Source organism: Anolis sagrei, chromosome X (genome assembly GCF_037176765.1).
Source record: "Anolis sagrei isolate rAnoSag1 chromosome X, rAnoSag1.mat, whole genome shotgun sequence".
NCBI classification, from domain to species: Eukaryota; Metazoa; Chordata; class Lepidosauria; order Squamata; family Dactyloidae; genus Anolis; species Anolis sagrei.
In genome coordinates, this window is record NC_090034.1 from 109,939,391 (window position 1) to 109,958,326 (window position 18,936).

The 18,936-nt window shown below is 44.5% G+C and overlaps 1 protein-coding gene across 1 annotated transcript; it reads right to left on the reverse strand.

Annotated features, from left to right (window-relative positions):
• Positions 1-4,595: 4,595 nt before the first annotated feature.
• On the reverse strand, positions 4,596-13,264 carry LOC132780500 (toll-like receptor 13). Its single transcript, XM_060784216.2, has 2 exons — positions 12,863-13,264; positions 4,596-7,127 (listed from the first exon to the last, which is right to left on the reverse strand). The coding sequence occupies exons 1-2, from the start codon at positions 13,262-13,264 to the stop codon at positions 4,626-4,628; spliced, it is 2,904 nt and encodes a 967-aa protein (XP_060640199.2). The 3' UTR covers positions 4,596-4,625.
• Between the last annotated feature and the right edge of the window lie 5,672 nt (positions 13,265-18,936).

Here is an 18,936-nt window from a genome sequence, read left to right on the forward strand (position 1 = left end):
AATACACCTATCATGCCAACAAGTGACAATCACTCATAAAAACACTGGAAAACACAAAAGGGACTTAAGAAGCCCCCAAAAAATAAAAAATACATTACAACGCGTGCGCAAAACAACATATATACACATACAGTATACACAAATACACACACATACATCTATATAAGTAAAAATGCAGTGTTCATTTGTGGGATTAACATAACTCAAAAACCATTGGACGAATTGACACCAAATTTGGACACAAGACACCTCTCAGGCCAATAAGCGTCCATCATCTCTAAATACACACACACACACACACACACAAAACCCCAGTGGAACAGACTTAACCCCCCCCCCCCCCCATACACAATATATACATATACACATACAGTCATATACTTAATCACATGCACACATTCATACACACACACACATATATACATACATATACATATATACATGCACAAATACATATATACAAATACACATAGACACACATACATATACACACAAATATGCATATAGACAAGTACACATATAAACACACATATATACACACACACATGCACAAATATATACACACACACAAACACATATACACACACACAACACATATACACAGACTGGGCCACAGCAACGTTTGACAGGGGCCAGCTAGATATGTATAATTACATAAAATAATAATTTAGTGACATAATTAAAGCAGTATATAATAATACAAAATAATATAACATTATTTTATGTTATATTAGTATTTTAATATTATATTAATATTTTGCATTATTTTGTATTATATGTTGCTTTCATTATGTCATATTATTTTATGTAATTTTACATAGTGTAATAAAATACTAATACGATATCATAACAAAATAATAATGTAATAAATATGTTATATATTATTTTGTATTTATATATTATTGTATATTATGTCGTTATATTAGTGTTTTATTATATATCATCACATAAAATAATATTGTAATGACATAATACAAAGCAAGATAATACAAACTAATATGAAATAATAAAAATATTAGTATAATAATAAAATATTAATATAATAACATATAATAATAGAATTAATTTTGCAATGTTATTATTTCATATTATTTATTATATATCATCACATAAAATACTATTGTAATGACATAATACAAAACAAGATAATACAAACTAATATAAAATAATAAAAATATTAGTATAATAATAAAATATTAATATAATAACATATAATAATAGAATTAATTTTGCAATGTTATTATTTCATATTATTTATTATATATCATTACATAAAATAATATTGTAATGACAAAACAAGATAATAAAAACTAATATAAAATAATAAAAATATTAGTATAATAATAAAATATTAATATAATAACATAAAATAATAGAATTACTTTAGCATTGTTATTATTTCATATTATTTTATTATTATATAATATTATATTAGTATTACTTTATATTATGTTGTTTTGTTGTTGTTGTTGTTGTTAGAGAAAGGCATCCAATGTTTTTATTTGTATCTCGTAAGAGTGGGGGTCGGACTGGATGGCCTTTGGTGGCCCCTTCCAACGCTTAGGATTCTCTGATGCCGTTATTATCCCTTCTGACATTGCTGCCTGGAGGTCTTCAAACAGAGTGTGACTGGCCTTCTGTCAGGAGGGCTTAGAGGGTGACTTCCAGGTCCCTATCAGGCTGGTTGGAGTTGTAGTGCGGCAATTGATGGCAAGTCTGGACTTATGTAAGTCTATCAACAGGATGGCCTTCCGACCTTGGAGAGGAGGATGCCTGCCGTCTCGTTGCCAGACGAAGGCGGAAGGTTAATTAGTTAATGGCTGGAAGCGGCGGCTTTGGCCTTGCAATTAATACTCCCGTGAGAGAGAGAGAGTTAAGTATTTATGACTCCCTTGTGCCTTTTTAGCAGTCTCAAACCTTGCCAGGATTACTATGATGAAGGGCTTTCAAAATATTTTATGATGCATCGATTTGCTGCGTTGATGTTGTTGCACGTCTCCTTTTCCTGAGCGCTGCCGTTTCTTTGAGGGCAACAAATATGGGAAGGGGCTTTCTCGGTATTTTGCAATGTTTGTATTTATTTACACGCTGCGTATGGGTCACACTCCTTTTCACAGAGGGACACATCGACAACTTTTGACAGCTGCCTTCATCTGTGGTTTGGAGAGTCCCTGGATACAGAGGGAAAGCCATATATGATATGATATGATATGACATGACATGACATTACTATATTATATTATATTATATTATATTATATTATATTATATTATATTATATCACTAGCTGTACCTGCCACGTGTTGCTGTGGCCAATCTTCCCTCCCTCTTTTTCTCCTTCCTTCTCTTTTTTCTCTCCTTCCTTCCTTCTTTCTTTCTCTACCTCTTTCCTCCCTTCCCCTCCCTTTTTCTTTCTCTCCTTCCTTCCTTCCTTCTCCTCCCTTTTTCTTTCTCTCCTTCCTTCCTTCCTTCTCTACCTCTTTCCTTCCTTCCCCTCCCTTTTTCTTTCTGTCCTTCCTTCCTTCCTTCCTTCCTTCCTTCCTTCCTTCCTTCCTTCTCTACCTCTTCCCTTCCTTCTCCCTTTTTCTTTCTCTCCTTCCTTCCTTCCTTCTCTACCTCTTTCCTTCCTTCCCCTCCCTTTTTCTTTCTCTCCTTCCTTCCTTCCTTCTCTACCTCTTTCCTTCCTATCCCTCTTTCTTTCCCTCCTTCCTTCCTTCCTTCTTTCTTTTCTTCCTTCCTTCCTTCCTCTTTCCTTCTCTACCTCCTTCCTTCCTTTCCCTCTTTCTTTCTTTCCTTCCTTCTTTCTTTCCTTCTTTCTCTACCTCTTTCCTTCCCCTCCCTTTTTCTTTCTGTCCTTCCTTCCTTCCCTCCCTCCTTCTCTACCTCTTTCCTTCCTTCCCCTCCCTTTTTCCTTCCTTCCTTCCTTCCTTCCTTCCTTCCTTCCTTCCTTCCTCTTTCCTTCTCTACCTCTTTCCTTCCTATCTCACTTTCCTTCCTTCCTTCCTTCTTTCTTTCTTTCTTTCTTTTCTTCCTTCCTTCCTTCCTCTTTCCTTCTCTACCTCTTTCCTTCCTTTCCCTCTTTCCTTCCTTCCTTCTTTCTTTCCTTCTTTCTCTACCTCTTTCCTTCCCCTCCCTTTTTCTTTCTGTCCTTCCTTCCCCTCCCTTTTTCTTTCCTTCCTTCCTTCCTTCCTTCCTTCCTTCTCTACCTCTTTCCTTCCTTTCCCTCTTTCTTTCCTGCCTTCTTTCCTTCCTTCCTTCTTCTTTCCTTCTCTACCTCTTTCCTTCCTTCCTCTCCCTTTTTCTTTCTCTCCTTCCTTCCTTCCTTCTTCTTTCTTCCTTCTCCACCTCTTTCCTTCCTTCCTTCTCTCTTTCCTCTTTCTCTCCTTCTTTCTTGCTCTCCTTCCTTCCCTCCCTCTTTACTTCCTTCCCTTTTTTCATATCATCATTTAGCTTTCCCTCATTTAGCTGTTTTGGGTTTTAAGTCCTTTCTGCTCTTTTGGGGGGGGGGGAGGGGGGTTTATGAGTGACGGTCACTCGTTGGTCTGTTAGGGGTGTAGTGTCGACAATACATTGAAAGAGTATTTCTCTCTTGTTTCCTTACCGCCTATCCTATCGCCCTTATCACACTACACTTTGTAGTGCTCTTACACCACATTCTGTTCCTGGTTTGAAAGTCTGCTTCCCTGTCTAATTGAGCAGACCTGAAAGTAGTGGTTCTCCTCCAGAAACTTTGTTTTTGTGGCACAAACCATGTTGAATTCATTGAGACTCTTTGAGATATTGAAAAACGAGAGCAATATATGCTATTGCAGGATGTCCCTCCTGCAAAAACAAAAGTTTTTGCAGTTTAATACCCTTTCCCCATGTTTTTATGATAGAACCAAGTAGGAAATAATAACATTTATACCCCAGGGAGGAAAATCGTGTTGCATAGTGCTATTATTCCACCAAACAGAAGCCTGGGATTCCCCGTTTTGGGGGTAAAGCATTGAGAATGATGGGGTCTCCTCCCAAAGTTACAAACTTCACTTATATTTCTTAATTAGTCACTCTCCACCAAGTTGCTGTGAGCGACTTACAGTCTAAAATAGCATTTACACAATATAAAAACATTCCACATAAAAACATTCAACAGTGACTATTTGGCAAATTAGATTGGATCACTTTACTTAAATGCACCACCAAACAGCCAAGTCTTGAGTGCCTTTACAAAAGGTTGCAACTCCGACATTGCTCTAATATGTGGAGGCAATGAGTTCCACAGAATTGGAGCATAGGCCGAAAAAGCTCTACTACGCCTTGTAGCTTCCAGGTGTCCCTCCCTCCCTCGGGCCCGGTATGTATAGGAGATTTTCCTGGGTGGATTGAGGTGACCACGGATGGAGAAAAGGAATGAGGCAGTCCCTAAGATACAAAGGTCCTTGGCCATTTTGAGCTCTCAATGTAAGGATCAGGATCTTGTAAGAGATCCAATGTTCTATTGGTAGCCAATGCAATTGTTGCACAATCGGTGTGATATGGGATCTTAGACCCGTCGCAAACTCTGTTCCTGCGGGAGCAAACCTTGCTAGCATGTCCCTGACTAAGTGTGTGATATGGTGGGTCCCCGTGTCGATGACCTCCCTGCTATGATGCCATATTGTTGACAGATTCCAGAATGGGCTTGTTGTTCTTCTCCAAGCAGTATGTCGCCATCCCTTCTTCCCCTTCCACCTCATCCTTTGTCCCTGCCGCCAGCGCCATCCTCAGCTTGGCCCAGAACAGCTTCTGGGCCTGGGTCTCCAGGGGCCAGGTGACGTAGGTCTTCTTAAGCATCACCTTCCGCATGCGGTAGTAAGCGGAGAGCTCCCTTTCGGGGATCTCCTCCAGGAAGACGGGCACCAGGACGTCCTTGAGCTCGTCGAAGAGCCGGTAGCTGGCCAGCTGGATCTCCATGGAGCACCACTCGCTCCGCAGGTAGCTCCGGCTGATGACGCAGATGGTGTGCCGGCTGTTGTGGATGCTCTCCACGATGTTGTCGATGATGTACTTCCCCGGCTGGAAGTCTCGGTGGTGGAGGCAGAGCCGGAAAGCGGGGTTCCCGCCGGCCTCCAGATTGGGCACCAGCTGCTCCAGCACCCAGCGCTCGTCGCAGGAGTTGTAGGAGACGAAGGCGTCGAAGCGGCAGGTCTCTGCCTTCCCGCGCCGCCAGCGGTCGCTCAGCCACGCCCGCACGACGTAGAAGCGGTACTTGAGCTGCCAGTAGGTCCGGTGGTAGAGGATTGGGAGCAGCATCTGGAACAGGAGGGCTGGAAAGGTGCAGGCGAAGAGGTAGAGGCCCACGTCCTCGTAGCAGACGTGGGTGTCAAAGCTGTAGACAAAGCTGCGCTCGCCCGAGTGGCAGGAATAGTTGTACATGTACACTACCTGGACCTGGCTGTTGTTGAGCCACCCCTGGAGCCAGACGTTGTCGCAGGTGCAGGACAAGGGGCACTTGCGCAGGTCGAGGTACCGCAGCCTGGCCAGCCGCTCCATCACGCTGCTGTTGATGGTCCGAAGCTCGTTCTTCACCAGCACGAGGTTGCGCAGCTTGGTCAGGTTGCCGAAGACATCCAGAGTCAGCGTGCGGATGCCGGCGTTCTCCAGGTCAAGCCAGACCAGCTCGTGGAGGTTCTTGAAGATGCCGGGCGGGAGGTCGCCCATGCCGTTGCTGCTGTCCGCCATCATCAGGTACCGCAGCCGCCTCAGGTCATCAAAGGCATTTGGTGCAACGTATAGGAGCTTGTTCTCTGAGAGGTAGAGGTCTCGCAAGGAAGTCAGGCCCTGGAAGAACCTGGGCTGGATGATCTTCAAGCCGTAGGGCTGCTGGGCCTGGAGCTTGAGGTCGTAGACCTTGTGCAGGTTCACAAACGGAGGCGGCCCATCTGGCTTCATGCTAATGTAGTAGATCTTGTTGCCCTTCAAGTCCAGCACTTGGAGCGTGTCTTCCACTGGGGAGAACAAGTCATGGCTGATCCTCTCAATGTGGTTGCTGTCCAGGTAGAGGTTGGAGAGGTTCCGCAGCCCTTCAAAGGAAGCATTGGTCAGCTGGCGGATGTTGTTCCCTCCCAGGTCCAAGATGCGGAGCTTCCCGAGGTTGGCGAGGACGCCGGGAAAGAGCACCGAGACGTGATTGTTGCGCATGTTGAGCGTCTGGAGATTACCCAGGTCACGGAAGGTGTCCTTGTAGATGTCAGTCAGGAGGTTGTTGTCCAGGCGCAGCTCGGTCAGCGCCCGCAGACCCCACAAGGCCCGCCGGTCGAGGTAGGCCACGGTGTTGATGTTGAGGTGCAGCCGGTCCAAGTTGGGGGCGTAGCGGAACGCCCAGCCCCCGACAGAGAGGATGCGGTTGAAACGGAACGAGATGAACCGCAGCTCCTTCAGGATGTCGCCTTGGGAGCAGGAGCGCAGTCTGTTCAGAAGGTTGTGCTCCACGACCAGGGTCCTCAGCTGGCTCTGCGCGCTCGCATTCAGCATCTCGCGCACGCAGCTCACCGACTTGAGCCGGTTCCGGGAAAGGTCCAGCAGCAGGATGGGAGGGCAGGCGGAGAAGGCGTTGCGGCTCATGTTCCTGATGTGGTTGCTCTGGAGGCGAAGGCTGTACATGGGGCGCATGGACTTCCCAAGGAGGTGGCACAAGTCGACGAGCTGCGAATATCTGTTCAGGTGCAAGCCGGAATAGTCGAAGCTGTGTGTCCGTATGTCAGAAACATTGAGGACCTGGAAAACACTGACGTTGTTCCCCGCCAGCTGCAAGCTGGTGAGATTCCGGAGCACAACTTTGGCGAATGAAGAAACATCTGAGATTTTGTTGTAAGAGAGGTCCAGCCATTTGATGTTCTGCAGGAAGTGTTGCCCAGAACCATCCACTCCGTATAAGGAATTGTTGCAAATAGAGAGCACCGTCAAGGAAGCTGGGAGGCTCCGTTTCGACCGAAGCGAGTTCAGGTTATTATTGCAGAGGTTCAGGCGCTGCAGTCTCGACAGCATCCAAAGGCTTTCGGCGACATCCTCAAAGCTCCCCAAGTCGTTAAATTGCAGCTCCAGTTCCAGAAGTTTCTGCAACGGAGCAAAGGTGTCCGGGTGGAGGGTGTGCAAGTGGTTGTTGTGCTGTAGAGAATGAGAATTTTAATTAGAAATTAAGTTTAAGAAGTTGGAAAAAGGAAAGATTGGGACAAGCAGCATAGGGACAGTAGGAGCTTTCAATAGCCAATTGAAAGATGACACTAGGTCAGGCTGTTAGGTAGATAAAGCTGTGTTAGTCCTTGAAGTCCAGGTGTGTTTGGCATGATGTCATGAGTGCGTAGATTTATTTATTTATTTATTTATTTACTTTACTTTACTTGTATACCGCAGTTTCTCGGCCTAACCGGCGACTCAGCGCGGTTTACAACAAGGGATAAAAACAATCAACGATATGCAATTTAAAACCATAAGAACACAATATACAGTATTAACACAATAACAACAACACGGTGAATCTCATAACTAGAGTTGTGATCCAAGTTCGTCGTCCATATTTCCATTCCTGTAATCGTCACGTTCATTGCACTGATTAACCAAATGCCTGTTCAAACATCCAAGTTTTTAATCTTCTTCGGAACACCATCAGCGAGGGGGCTGATCTTACCTCCATGGGAAGGGCGTTCCACAGCCGGGGGGCCACCACAGAGAAGGCCCTGTCCCTCGTCCCCGCCAGCCGCACCTGTGAAGCAGGCGGAATAGAGAGCAGGGCTTCCCCAGAAGATCTGAGGGTCCTGGCGGGCTGATAGGCAGAGAGACATTCGGATAGGTAGGTTGGGCCAGAACCGTTTAGGGCTTTAAAGGCCAATGGCAGCACTTTGAATTGAGCCCGGTAGCAGATCGGCAGCCAGTGGAGCTGGTGCAGCAGAGGAGTTGTATGCTCCCTGCGCTCCGCTCCTGTTAGTATCATGGCTGCCGAACGTTGGACTAGCTGGAGCTTCCGGGCCGTCTTCAAAGGCAACCCCACGTAGAGAGCGTTGCAGTAGTCGAGGCGGGATGTAACCAGAGCGTGGACTACCGTGGCCAAGCCAGACTTCCCAAGGTACGTGCATAAATAGATGGGCTTAAATTAAGTGGTTTGACTTCAAGCCTCTCAGATGAGATAACATTGCTAAGGCATTGTCTATAAATTCCATTGTGCATTACTGTGTGAAAAATACAGTTCTAACAGACATGTGGTCACAGCACATTCCACTGAAGGATTAAGCAAGTGGAGATGTGGATTGAGAGGGACAGTTGAGTCTTGACCACAAGACAGGCATGACGAGGATTGTATCATTTCCTGTTGTCCCTATGGATATAAAAATAAGTGGCAGACATTTGTGGATCTCTCCCTATGATGATATCTCGCTATGAGCTGTATTGTTTACTGTGAGTATATCTTCACATATACCAATAGCAGACCCTGATGTAAAATAGTTGTTTCGTTGTTTGTAGTTTGGTGATCCCAATCTACGTCCCCCATGACCCCATAGCATTGAACCAAGGCTATTAAAGTGCATTCATTCTCCAGCATAGATGCACCTGAAGTTTTTCTTCTCCACTGTGGCACCTTTCCTTTCCCAATTACTCAAATTCAATACTCACTTTTTTTGAGCTAAATTACCCTCCCAAAATTAGGGTGCGCATTAGATCTGCATCGTACGATGATCTGAGTGCAGAGCCAAAGCCAAAGCGGAAGATGCTTCAGGAGCATCTGGAGCTCCTCATTGAGCCAATGCAATTAAATAAGAGATGATGTCTGTTGTAGCACAACAAGCATCTGAGAATTTGTCAGAGGATGAGGGAGATGTTGGGTTTCAAAATAAGGAGTTTGTATGTGATCAGAGAGATTTGCAGGCAGATGGGGCCGAGGCAGAAGAGGCCAGTGTTTGGGATTCCAGTGCTGGTTCCCAAGCAACAGGAGAAAGTGAAAGTCCTTGGGCAGATGGGGAGTTTTCCCAGGAAATTAGATTAGGCCTGAGACTGGAGGGAGTAAATGTCATGTATCATGTTCTGTAGTTGATGGTGTCTGGTGGTGGTAGGCCTATCAATTCGTGATGGAAGGGTTAATGTAAGTCTTAGTTCTAAAGGGTTGAGAAATCTGTAAGTAAGTGTTCATGGGTGAAAGCAATTACGGGTGGAGGTTAGGGTCGGTTGCAGCTGGGTGTGTCTGGATATAATGAGCTAGCCTTGGGACCAATCTTGGGAGAAAAGTATTTTCTTGGTGGTAGATGCTGCTGGTTTCCCCCCAGGTTTGTGGATTTTTGGTGTCCTGATCTGTCCCCTGGCCCTTTGAAATCCTGGAATCTTGAATCTCTGGGCTGCCTTCTGACTACAGTATAGACCAAGGATCCTCAAACTAAAACCCGGGGGTCGGATACGGCCCTTCAAGGTCATTTACCTGGCCCTTACTCAGGATCAACCTAAGTCTGAAATGACTTGAAAGCACACAGCAACAACATCAACAACTCTATCTCATCAGCCAAAAGCAGGCCTGCACTTCCCACTGAAATACTAATAAGTTTATATTTGTTAAAATTGTTCTTCATTTTAATTATTGTATTGTTTTAAAGTGTTTCTTGCACTACAAATAAGATATGTCCAATGTACATAGGGATTCATTCAATTTTCCAAATTATAATCTGGCCCTCCAACAGTTTGAGGGACTGTGACCTGGCCCCCTGTTTAAAAAGTTTGAGGACCCCTGATATATTTATTTATTTATTTATTTACTTTGCTTATATACCGCAATTCTCAGCCCAGGGGCGACTCATTGCGGTGTACAACATAGAAAAACAGGTGCAAAATACAAGACATAGTGTAAAAATAATCCACAATTCATCATTATCAAAAACATCCTCATCAAAAACATCAACATTACTACAAAAGCCATTCTGTGTCGTCTCATCGTCAAATCCACAATCCGATATCATTTCCGTTGTTCCATTCCTATGGTCAAGTTATCAACCATTGCACTTCTTGTTCAAATGCCTTCTTAAACAGCCAGGTCTTTAATTTCCTGCGGAATATCAACAGGGAGGGAGCTAACCTGATGTCCACGGGAAGGGTGTTCCACAGCCGAGGAGCCACCACTGAGAAGGCCCTATCTCTCATCCCCGCCAGACGTGCCTGTGAGGCAGGCGGGATCGAAAGCAGGGCCTCCCCAGAAGATCTCAAAGTCCTTGTGGGCTCATAGGCCGAGAGGAGGTCAGTTAGGTATCTTAGGTATAGACTCTTGATCCCTGGACTTTGTTTATTGAACTCTTGGCGTTTGACCGGACCTTTTGACTACGGAGTTCTCTTGAACCTGCAAGAGTGTTTGCTGTTTTTGTTTTATATTCTGTGGTTGAGTGCAATCTCTATGTTTTATATTTTGGACTATTAAAACAGCCAGAAAGTAAGTGCTGTTGTAATTCAATTATTTCAAGCAAACTGGGAGTTTGGTTCATCTCTACCCGAATAAGGCAGAGCCCTGGCAACGTAACGGTAAAAAACAGACAAACTAGATATTCTCACAGAATCTGAGAGAAGACCTTGAAGTCCAGGTGTGTTCGGCATGATGTTATGGGTGCTGTTGGGGTTCAGCCTGAGTTTGAACTTGAACCTGATTCTCTGTTTGTTCTTCCTGATGCTAATGAAAGTGTATTTACTGATGCTAGTGGAAATGTACCTTTTGATGCCAATGCTCCTGAAATTAGTGAGGAAGGAACTTCTGTAGGTTTGGAAAATGAAAGTACCAGTGTTCGTGAGAATGTTTCAGAGGGAGACCTTGACCTTTCCCTCCCTTCTGCACCTGTTAACTGTAATGACAACAGAAGGGGCCAAATCTGGGAAGACAGAATTAAATCACTCAGCTTGCGTCGATCCTCCCGAATTCAAGAATTAAAAACATTGGCTTCAAAACAGAAGGGCGGTTCACGGAACCCATTCTTGAGTTTCAATTGCAATACGCCAGGCTGATTGCCTCAGTTCAGGCATCGTTTCAGAATTGATGAAGACCTTGGCAGTTCTCCCGGTTCCCTGGCCATAGTTTGGGGAGATTTCTAGGATATCAAGTACGGTTAGTGGATTGCTAACAGGTTCCAGTATTTCACAGCGAGGCTTTGGGTTTTGTTTTGTCCATTTAAATTCATGTTTGCTGATTTTGCTGTGGCTTTTGACTTTGCATTTTTCCTTTATTTTGTAACCATTTTTCTTCAATAAAAAAGGATTGTTTTTCACAGCCAAGTGTGGTGGAGAGTTATCTTAGGGCCTCGTTCCCTGCTCTGGATTGCAACAGGTGCGTGGATGGGCTTAAATTAAGTGGTTTGACTTCAAGCCTTTCAGATGAGACAACATTGCTAAAGGGTGCTTTTCCTGTCTCTGGTCTCAAGTTCATGATTCAAGTTTCCTGTCCTGGCTCACGTCTTGGTTGTTGTAACGGTTTGAAGAAGCTCCCGTTTTCTGGACTCATGGTTGAATGCCTGCTGTGGATGCCGGTTCAATTGGCTTTAGGTACTTTGCCATTTTTGGATGACTGCTACCTTGTATTTCCTATTCTTCTGACCCTTTTGGAAATGCCTCTTCTCCCCCCTTTGTACCTGTGGTGATGGGTGAAAAGGTGTTGCAGGGCTAGAGTGCAGCAATGTCCCTCAAAGAAAAGCTCCAGACGCAGCTCCTGAAGCATCTTCCCCTTTGGCTTTGGCTCTTTCGTTCATGTTTTTCCCCCAAATTATAATCTGGCCCTCCAACAGTTTGAGAGACTGTGACCTGGCCCTCTGTTTAAGAAGTTTGAGGATCCCTGGTATAGACTCTTGATCCCTGGACTTTGTTTATTGAACTCTTGGCATTTGACCGGACCTTTTGACCACGGAGTTCTCTTGAACATGCAAGAGTGTTTGCTGTTTTTGTTTTATATTCTGTGTCTGAGTGCAATCTCTATGTTTTATATTTTGGACTATTAAAACAGCCAGAAAGTAAGTGCTGTTTTAATTCAATTGTTTCAAGCAAACTGGGAGTTTGATTCATCTCTACCCGAATAAGGCAGAGCCCTGGCAACGTGACAGTAAAAAACAGACAAACTAGATATTCTCAAGGAATCTGTGAGAAGATCTAGAAGTCCAGGTGTGTTCGGCATGATGTTATGGGTGCGTGGATGGGCTTAAATTAAGTGGTTTGACTTCAAGCCTTTCAGATGAGACAACATTGCTAAAGGGTGCTTTTTCTGTCTCTGCTCTCAAGTTTGAATGCAATATTCCTGATTCTTGGCAGGGGGTTGGACTGGATGGCCCATGAGGTCTCTTACAACTCTTTGATTCTATGATTCTATGAAGTTCATGATTCAAGTTTCCTGTCCTGGCTCACGTCTTGGTTGCTGTAATGGTTTGAACAAGCTCCTGTTTTCTGGACTCATGGTTGAATGCCTGCTGTGGATGCTGGTTCAATTGGCTTTATGTACTTTGCCATTTTTGGATGACTGCTACCTTGTATTTCCTATTCTTCTGACCCTTTTGGAAATGCCTCTTCTCCTATTTTGGACTATTAAAACAGCCAGAAAGTAAGTGCTGTTATAATTAAATTGTTTAAAGCAAACTGGGAGTTTGGTTCATCTCTACCTGAATAAGGCAGAGCCCTGGCAATGGGACAGAATCTACGAGAAGACCCTGAAGTCCAGGTGTGTTCGGCATGATGTTATGGGAGCGTGGATGGGCTTAAATTAAGTGGTTTGACCTCTTCTCCCCCCTTTGTATGATGCGAATCTAATGCGCACCCTAATTTTGGGAGGATAATTTACCCCCCCCCCCCAAAGTGAGCATTGCATTCGAGTCAATATGGCAAAGGGAGTGATAGTGGGGACTCACCAAGAGGAGGAGGCTGAGGTTGTGGAGGCCGTGGAAGACCCCAGCTGAGAGACCTTGGAGGGCGTTGCAGGAGAGGTTGAGGCTGCGCAGGGCGGGCAGCCCCTCGAAGGCGCCCTCGGCCACGTCCTGCAGACCGTTGTGGGTCAGGGAGAGCTCCCTGAGGGCCGGCAGGCGGGCGAAGGTCCCGGGCGGCAGGCGGTGGATGGCGTTGAGGGAGGCGTTGAGGGCGGTGGCGTTGGCCGGCAGGTCCGCCGTGGCCGAGGAGGCCTCTGCCAGGAAGCGCTGCATGCACTTGAAGTAGCCCGGGTCCAGCATGTCCTGGATGCAGTTGCGGAAGCCGTAGGCACGGCAGCCCCCCGCACCCAGCACCACGCACAGACACAGGGCCACCACCAGGCACATCCTCAACCGGCCTGGCGGGAAAGAAGAAAACACATTGGGGAAAGCGTCATTAAACTTTCCAGGGTTCAAAGCACCATCCGATCCCTCCCGGCAGGTGGCCAGCCAGCCGTAGCTATGATAGATAGAATGGATGGATGGATGGATGGATAAATAGATAGATACAATAGATGTATAGATGTATAGATAGATAGATAGATAGATAGATAGAGATAGATAGATAGATAGATAGACAGACAGACAGATGTAGGCACCATCAAAGCCCTCCTAACAGATGACCATCCAGCCATAACTATGATAGATAGATAGATAGATAGATAGATAGATAGATAGATAGACAGACAGACAGACAGACAGACAGATGTAGGCACCATCAAAGCCCTCCTAACACATGACCATCCAGCCATAACTATGATTGATAGATAGATAGATAGATAGATAGATAGATAGATAGATAGATACAATAGATGTATAGATAGATAGATAGATAGATAGATAGATAGATAGATAGATAGATAGATAGATAGATGTAGGCACCATCAAAGCCCTCCAAACAGATGACCATCCAGCCATAACTATGATAGATAGATAGATAGATAGATAGATAGATAGATAGACAGACAGATGTAGGCACCATCAAAGCCCTCCTAACAGATGACCATCCAGCCATAACTATGATAGATAGATAGATAGATAGATAGATAGATAGATAGATAGATAGACAGACAGACAGACAGATGTAGGCACCATCAAAGCCCTCCTAACAGATGACCATCCAGCCATAACTATGATTGATAGATAGATAGATAGATGGATAGATAGATACAATAGATGTATAGATAGATAGATAGATAGATAGATAGATAGATAGATAGATAGATGTAGGCACCATCAAAGCCCTCCTTACAGATGACCATCCAGCCATAACTATGATAGATAGATAGATAGATAGATAGATAGATAGATAGATGTAGGCACCATCAAAGCCCTCCTAACAGATGACCATCCAGCCATAACTATGATAGATAGATAGATAGATAGATAGATAGATAGATAGATACGATAGATAGATAGATAGATACGATAGATAGATAGATAGATAGATAGATAGATAGATAGATGTAGGCACCATCAAAGCCCTCCTAACAGATGACCATCCAGCCATAACTATGATAGATAGATAGATAGATAGATAGATAGATAGATAGATACAATAGATGTATAGATAGATAGATAGATAGATAGATAGATAGATAGATAGATAGATAGATGTAGGCACCATCAAAGCCCTCCAAACAGATGACCATCCAGCCATAACTATGATAGATAGATAGATAGATAGATAGATAGATAGATAGATGTAGGCACCATCAAAGCCCTCCAAACAGATGACCATCCAGCCATAACTATGATAGATAGATAGATAGATAGATACGATAGATAGATACGATAGATAGATAGATAGATGTAGGCACCATCAAAGCCCTCCTAACAGATGACCATCCAGCCATAACTATGATAGATAGATAGATAGATAGATAGATAGATAGATACAATAGATGTATAGATAGATAGATAGATAGATAGATAGATAGATAGATAGATGTAGGCACCATCAAAGCCCTCCTAACAGATGACCATCCAGCCATAACTATGATAGATAGATAGATAGATAGATAGATAGATAGATAGATAGATAGATAGATGTAGGCACCATCAAAGCCCTCCAAACAGATGACCATCCAGCCATAACTATGATAGATAGATAGATAGATAGATAGATAGATAGATAGATAGATAGATAGATAGATGTAGGCACCATCAAAGCCCTCCAAACAGATGACCATCCAGCCATAACTATGATAGATAGATAGATAGATAGATAGATAGATAGATACGATAGATAGATACGATAGATAGATAGACAGACAGACAGATGTAGGCACCATCAAAGCCCTCCTAACAGATGACCATCCAGCCATAACTATGATAGATAGATAGATAGATAGATAGATAGACAGACAGACAGATGTAGGCACCATCAAAGCCCTCCTAACAGATGACCATCCAGCCATAACTATGATAGATAGATAGATAGATAGATAGATAGATAGATACAATAGATGTATAGATAGATAGATAGATAGATAGATAGATAGATAGATAGATGTAGGCACCATCAAAGCCCTCCTTACAGATGACCATCCAGCCATAACTATGATTGATAGATAGATAGATAGATAGATAGATAGATAGATAGATAGATAGATAGATGTAGGCACCATCAAAGCCCTCCTTACAGATGACCATCCAGCCATAACTATGATAGATAGATAGATAGATAGATAGGTTATAGATAGATAGAGAGATAGATAGATGATAGACTCCTAGAGTTGGAGGGGATGATCCCTCCCGACAGATGGCCAGCCAGCCATAGCTATGATAGACAGACATAGACACTCTCAAAGCCTTCCTGACAGATGGCCATCCAGCTATAGCTATGCTATGATAGGTAGACAGACATATATAGACCCTGAGAGTTGGAAGGAATGATCCCTCTCAATGAATGGCCAGCCAGCCATAGCTTATATATATATATATATATATATATATATATATATATATATTAGTCCCCTCCTGACAGATGGCCAGCCTACCACAGCTATGATAGATAAGGGAGAGAGAGACAGAGAGATACGATAGATGTATGATAGACTCTTAGAGTTGGGAAGGACCCCCAGAGGTAATTTAGACCAATCCCCCTTTTTCCAGGATGCAAGGCACTATTCGATCCCTCCCAGCAGGTGGCCAGCCAGCCGTAGATAGATAGAGAGACAGACAGATGTGTGTGTATGTGTGTGTATGAGAGAGAGAGAGATGTATTTAGGATAGACTTATCGAGTTGGAAGGGATGATCCCTCCCAACAGATGGCCAGCCAGCCATAGCTATGATAGACAGATACGATATGTGTATGGTAGACTCCTAGAGTTGGGAGAGATGGATGGATATATCATAGAATTGTAGAGTTGGAAGGGACCCCCAAAGGGCATCCAGTCCATTTGATCCCACCCAACTGATGGCCAGCCAGCCATAGCTCTGATATGTGTGTGTGTGAGAGAGACAGATGTATGGTAGTATTCTAGAGCTAAAAGGGACTCCCATCTCATTTAACCCTCTTCTGCATGGAAGCAAGGCACTATTTGATCTCTCCTGACAGATGCCCAGCCAGCTGTAGCTATGATAGATAGATATGGCCATCTGTCGGGAGGGATCGGATGGTGCCTTGCTTCCAGGAAGAAGAAGGGTTGGACTGGATGACCTTTCGGAGTCCCTCCCAATGCATTCAAAGCCCCCCTGACAGATGGCCATCCAGCCTCTGTTTCAAAGCTTCCAAAGAAGGAGCCTCCACCACACTCCAGGGCAGAGAGTTCCACTGCTGAACGGCTAGGATTCTATGACACCTGGGCTTTGTTCTGGAACGAATGTATATGCAGATTGCCCTTGGAGTGCATAACGAGCCCATCGTAATTATATAATAAGAGCCCAAAAAAGGAAAGCAGAACCTCTGCTGCTCTTCTCACTTCCTCCCGGGTCCATCTCCCTTGAAGTTTCATGGTGTGCATTTCGCTTCTGCTTTTAAGGGGTCATTACGAACTCCAGGGTGTAGAAGATGCGCCCTTGGTAGGACTACAACTCCCAGCATCCCTTAGCATGGAGCCACGGCAGCCCAAGGGCCATTGAATTGCATTAATCCCTTGGTCTTACTCATGCTGAGAAAAGAAGATGGAAACTCATGCGCATGCAACATACTTAGCGCATGTGCTTCGTCTTCCATAGATCATCATATGAATGCAAAAGATTTTTATGAAACGCTGCTTCCTCCCAAAGTTCTGCACTACGATTTTGGGTTCCTGGGGGATCAATGTCATTATTTCCTATATAGCATAATTGATTAAATTGCAAAACTGGACTCTTTGCAGGACATCCTGCGGTAGCACATTGGGCTCTAGCTGGTCAAGAATGCAGAATTGAAGAGGAAATCCCATTTTCAAAACAGGAACAGAACAGTTTTGCAAATTCGGTTACTCTGATCATAATGATCCAGGATAATGGGCTTTGTTTCCCTACCTGGAACCGGGGGGTCTTCACACTCCTTGCACCGAGGCGTTGGGTGTTCGGCTTCACCAACTCAAGCAAAGAGGAAGTGAAATGGAACTTCTGTCTTCAGTTTTGTTTCTGAATCGGAGAAAGAAGTGGCCGCTGAAGGTGGGGCAGATGGAGGGCTCTCTCCATCATGAGCATCCGTGGGGCGCGGCTCCAAAAACCCACCCAGAAAGGCCAGGCCCCAGTCAGGCCCAAGTGTCTCCTTTCTCCATGGGTCTCAAGAAGAAGAAGGAGGAGAAGAAGGAGGAGGAGGAGGAGGAGGAAAAGAAGAAGAAGGAGAAGAAGAAAGAGGAGGAGGAGGAGGAGGAGGAGGAGGAGGAGGAGGAGGGGAAGGAGGAGGGGAAGGAGAAGAAGAAAGAGGAGGAGGAGAATAAGAAGAAATAGGAGGAGGAGAAGGAGGAAGAGGAAGAGAAGAAGAGGAGAAGAAGGAGAAGGGTGAGGAGGAGAAGGAGGAGGAGGAGGAGGAGAAGGGGAGAAGGAGGAGGAGGAGGAGGAAGAGGAGAAGAGGAGGAGGAGAATAAGAAGAAATAGGAGGAGGAGAAGGAGGAAGAGAAGAAGAGGAGAAGGAGGAGGAGGAGGAAGAGGAGGAGGAGGAGGAGGAGAAGAGGAGGAGGAGGAGAAGGAGGAAGAGGAGGAGGAGGAGAAAGAGGAGAAGGAGGAGAGGAGAAGAAGGAGGAGAAGGAGGAGGAGAAGGAGAAGGAGAAGAAGAAATGGGAGAAGGAGGAGGAAGAGGAGGAGAAGAAGAGGAGGAGGAGGAGGAGGAGGAGGAGGAGGAGGAGGAGGAGGAGGAGGAGGAGGAGGAGGAAGAGGAGGAGGAGGAGAAAGAGGAGAAGGGGGAGCGGAGAAGAAGGAGGAGGAGGAGAAGGAGGAGGAGAAGGAGAAGAAGAAATGGGAGGAGAAGGAGGAGGAAGAGGAGGAGGAGAAGAGGAGGAGGAGGAGGAGGAGGAGGAGGAGAAGAGGAGGAAGAGAAGAAGAAGAGGAGAAGAAGGAGAAGGAGAAGAAGAAAGAGGAGGAGGAGGAGGAGGAGGAGGAGGAGGAGGAAGAGAAGGAGAAGTGTCTCCTTTCTCCATGGGTGTCAACCTATCTATCTATATATATATATATATAAATGTCATGTTTGTTTGTGGGATTAACAGAACTCAAAAACCACTGGGCGAATTGACACCAAATTTGGACACAAGACACCTCTCAGGCCAATGAGTGACCATCACTCGTAAATAAAACAGCAGAAGGGAGTTAAAAAGCCAAAAAAACCAAAAATTACATTACAACACATGTGCAAAACCACATATATATGCAAACACACACATATACACAAATATATACACAAACACACAAGACATATACACAGCGTGTGGCCGGGGACGGCTAATAATAATAATAATAATAATAATAATAATAATAATATTGTTGGACTTTCGAATCCAGACTGACAAAGTTTTGGAACACAACACGCCAGGCATCACGATTGTGGAAAAGAAAAAAGTCTAGATTATGGATGTCGCCATTC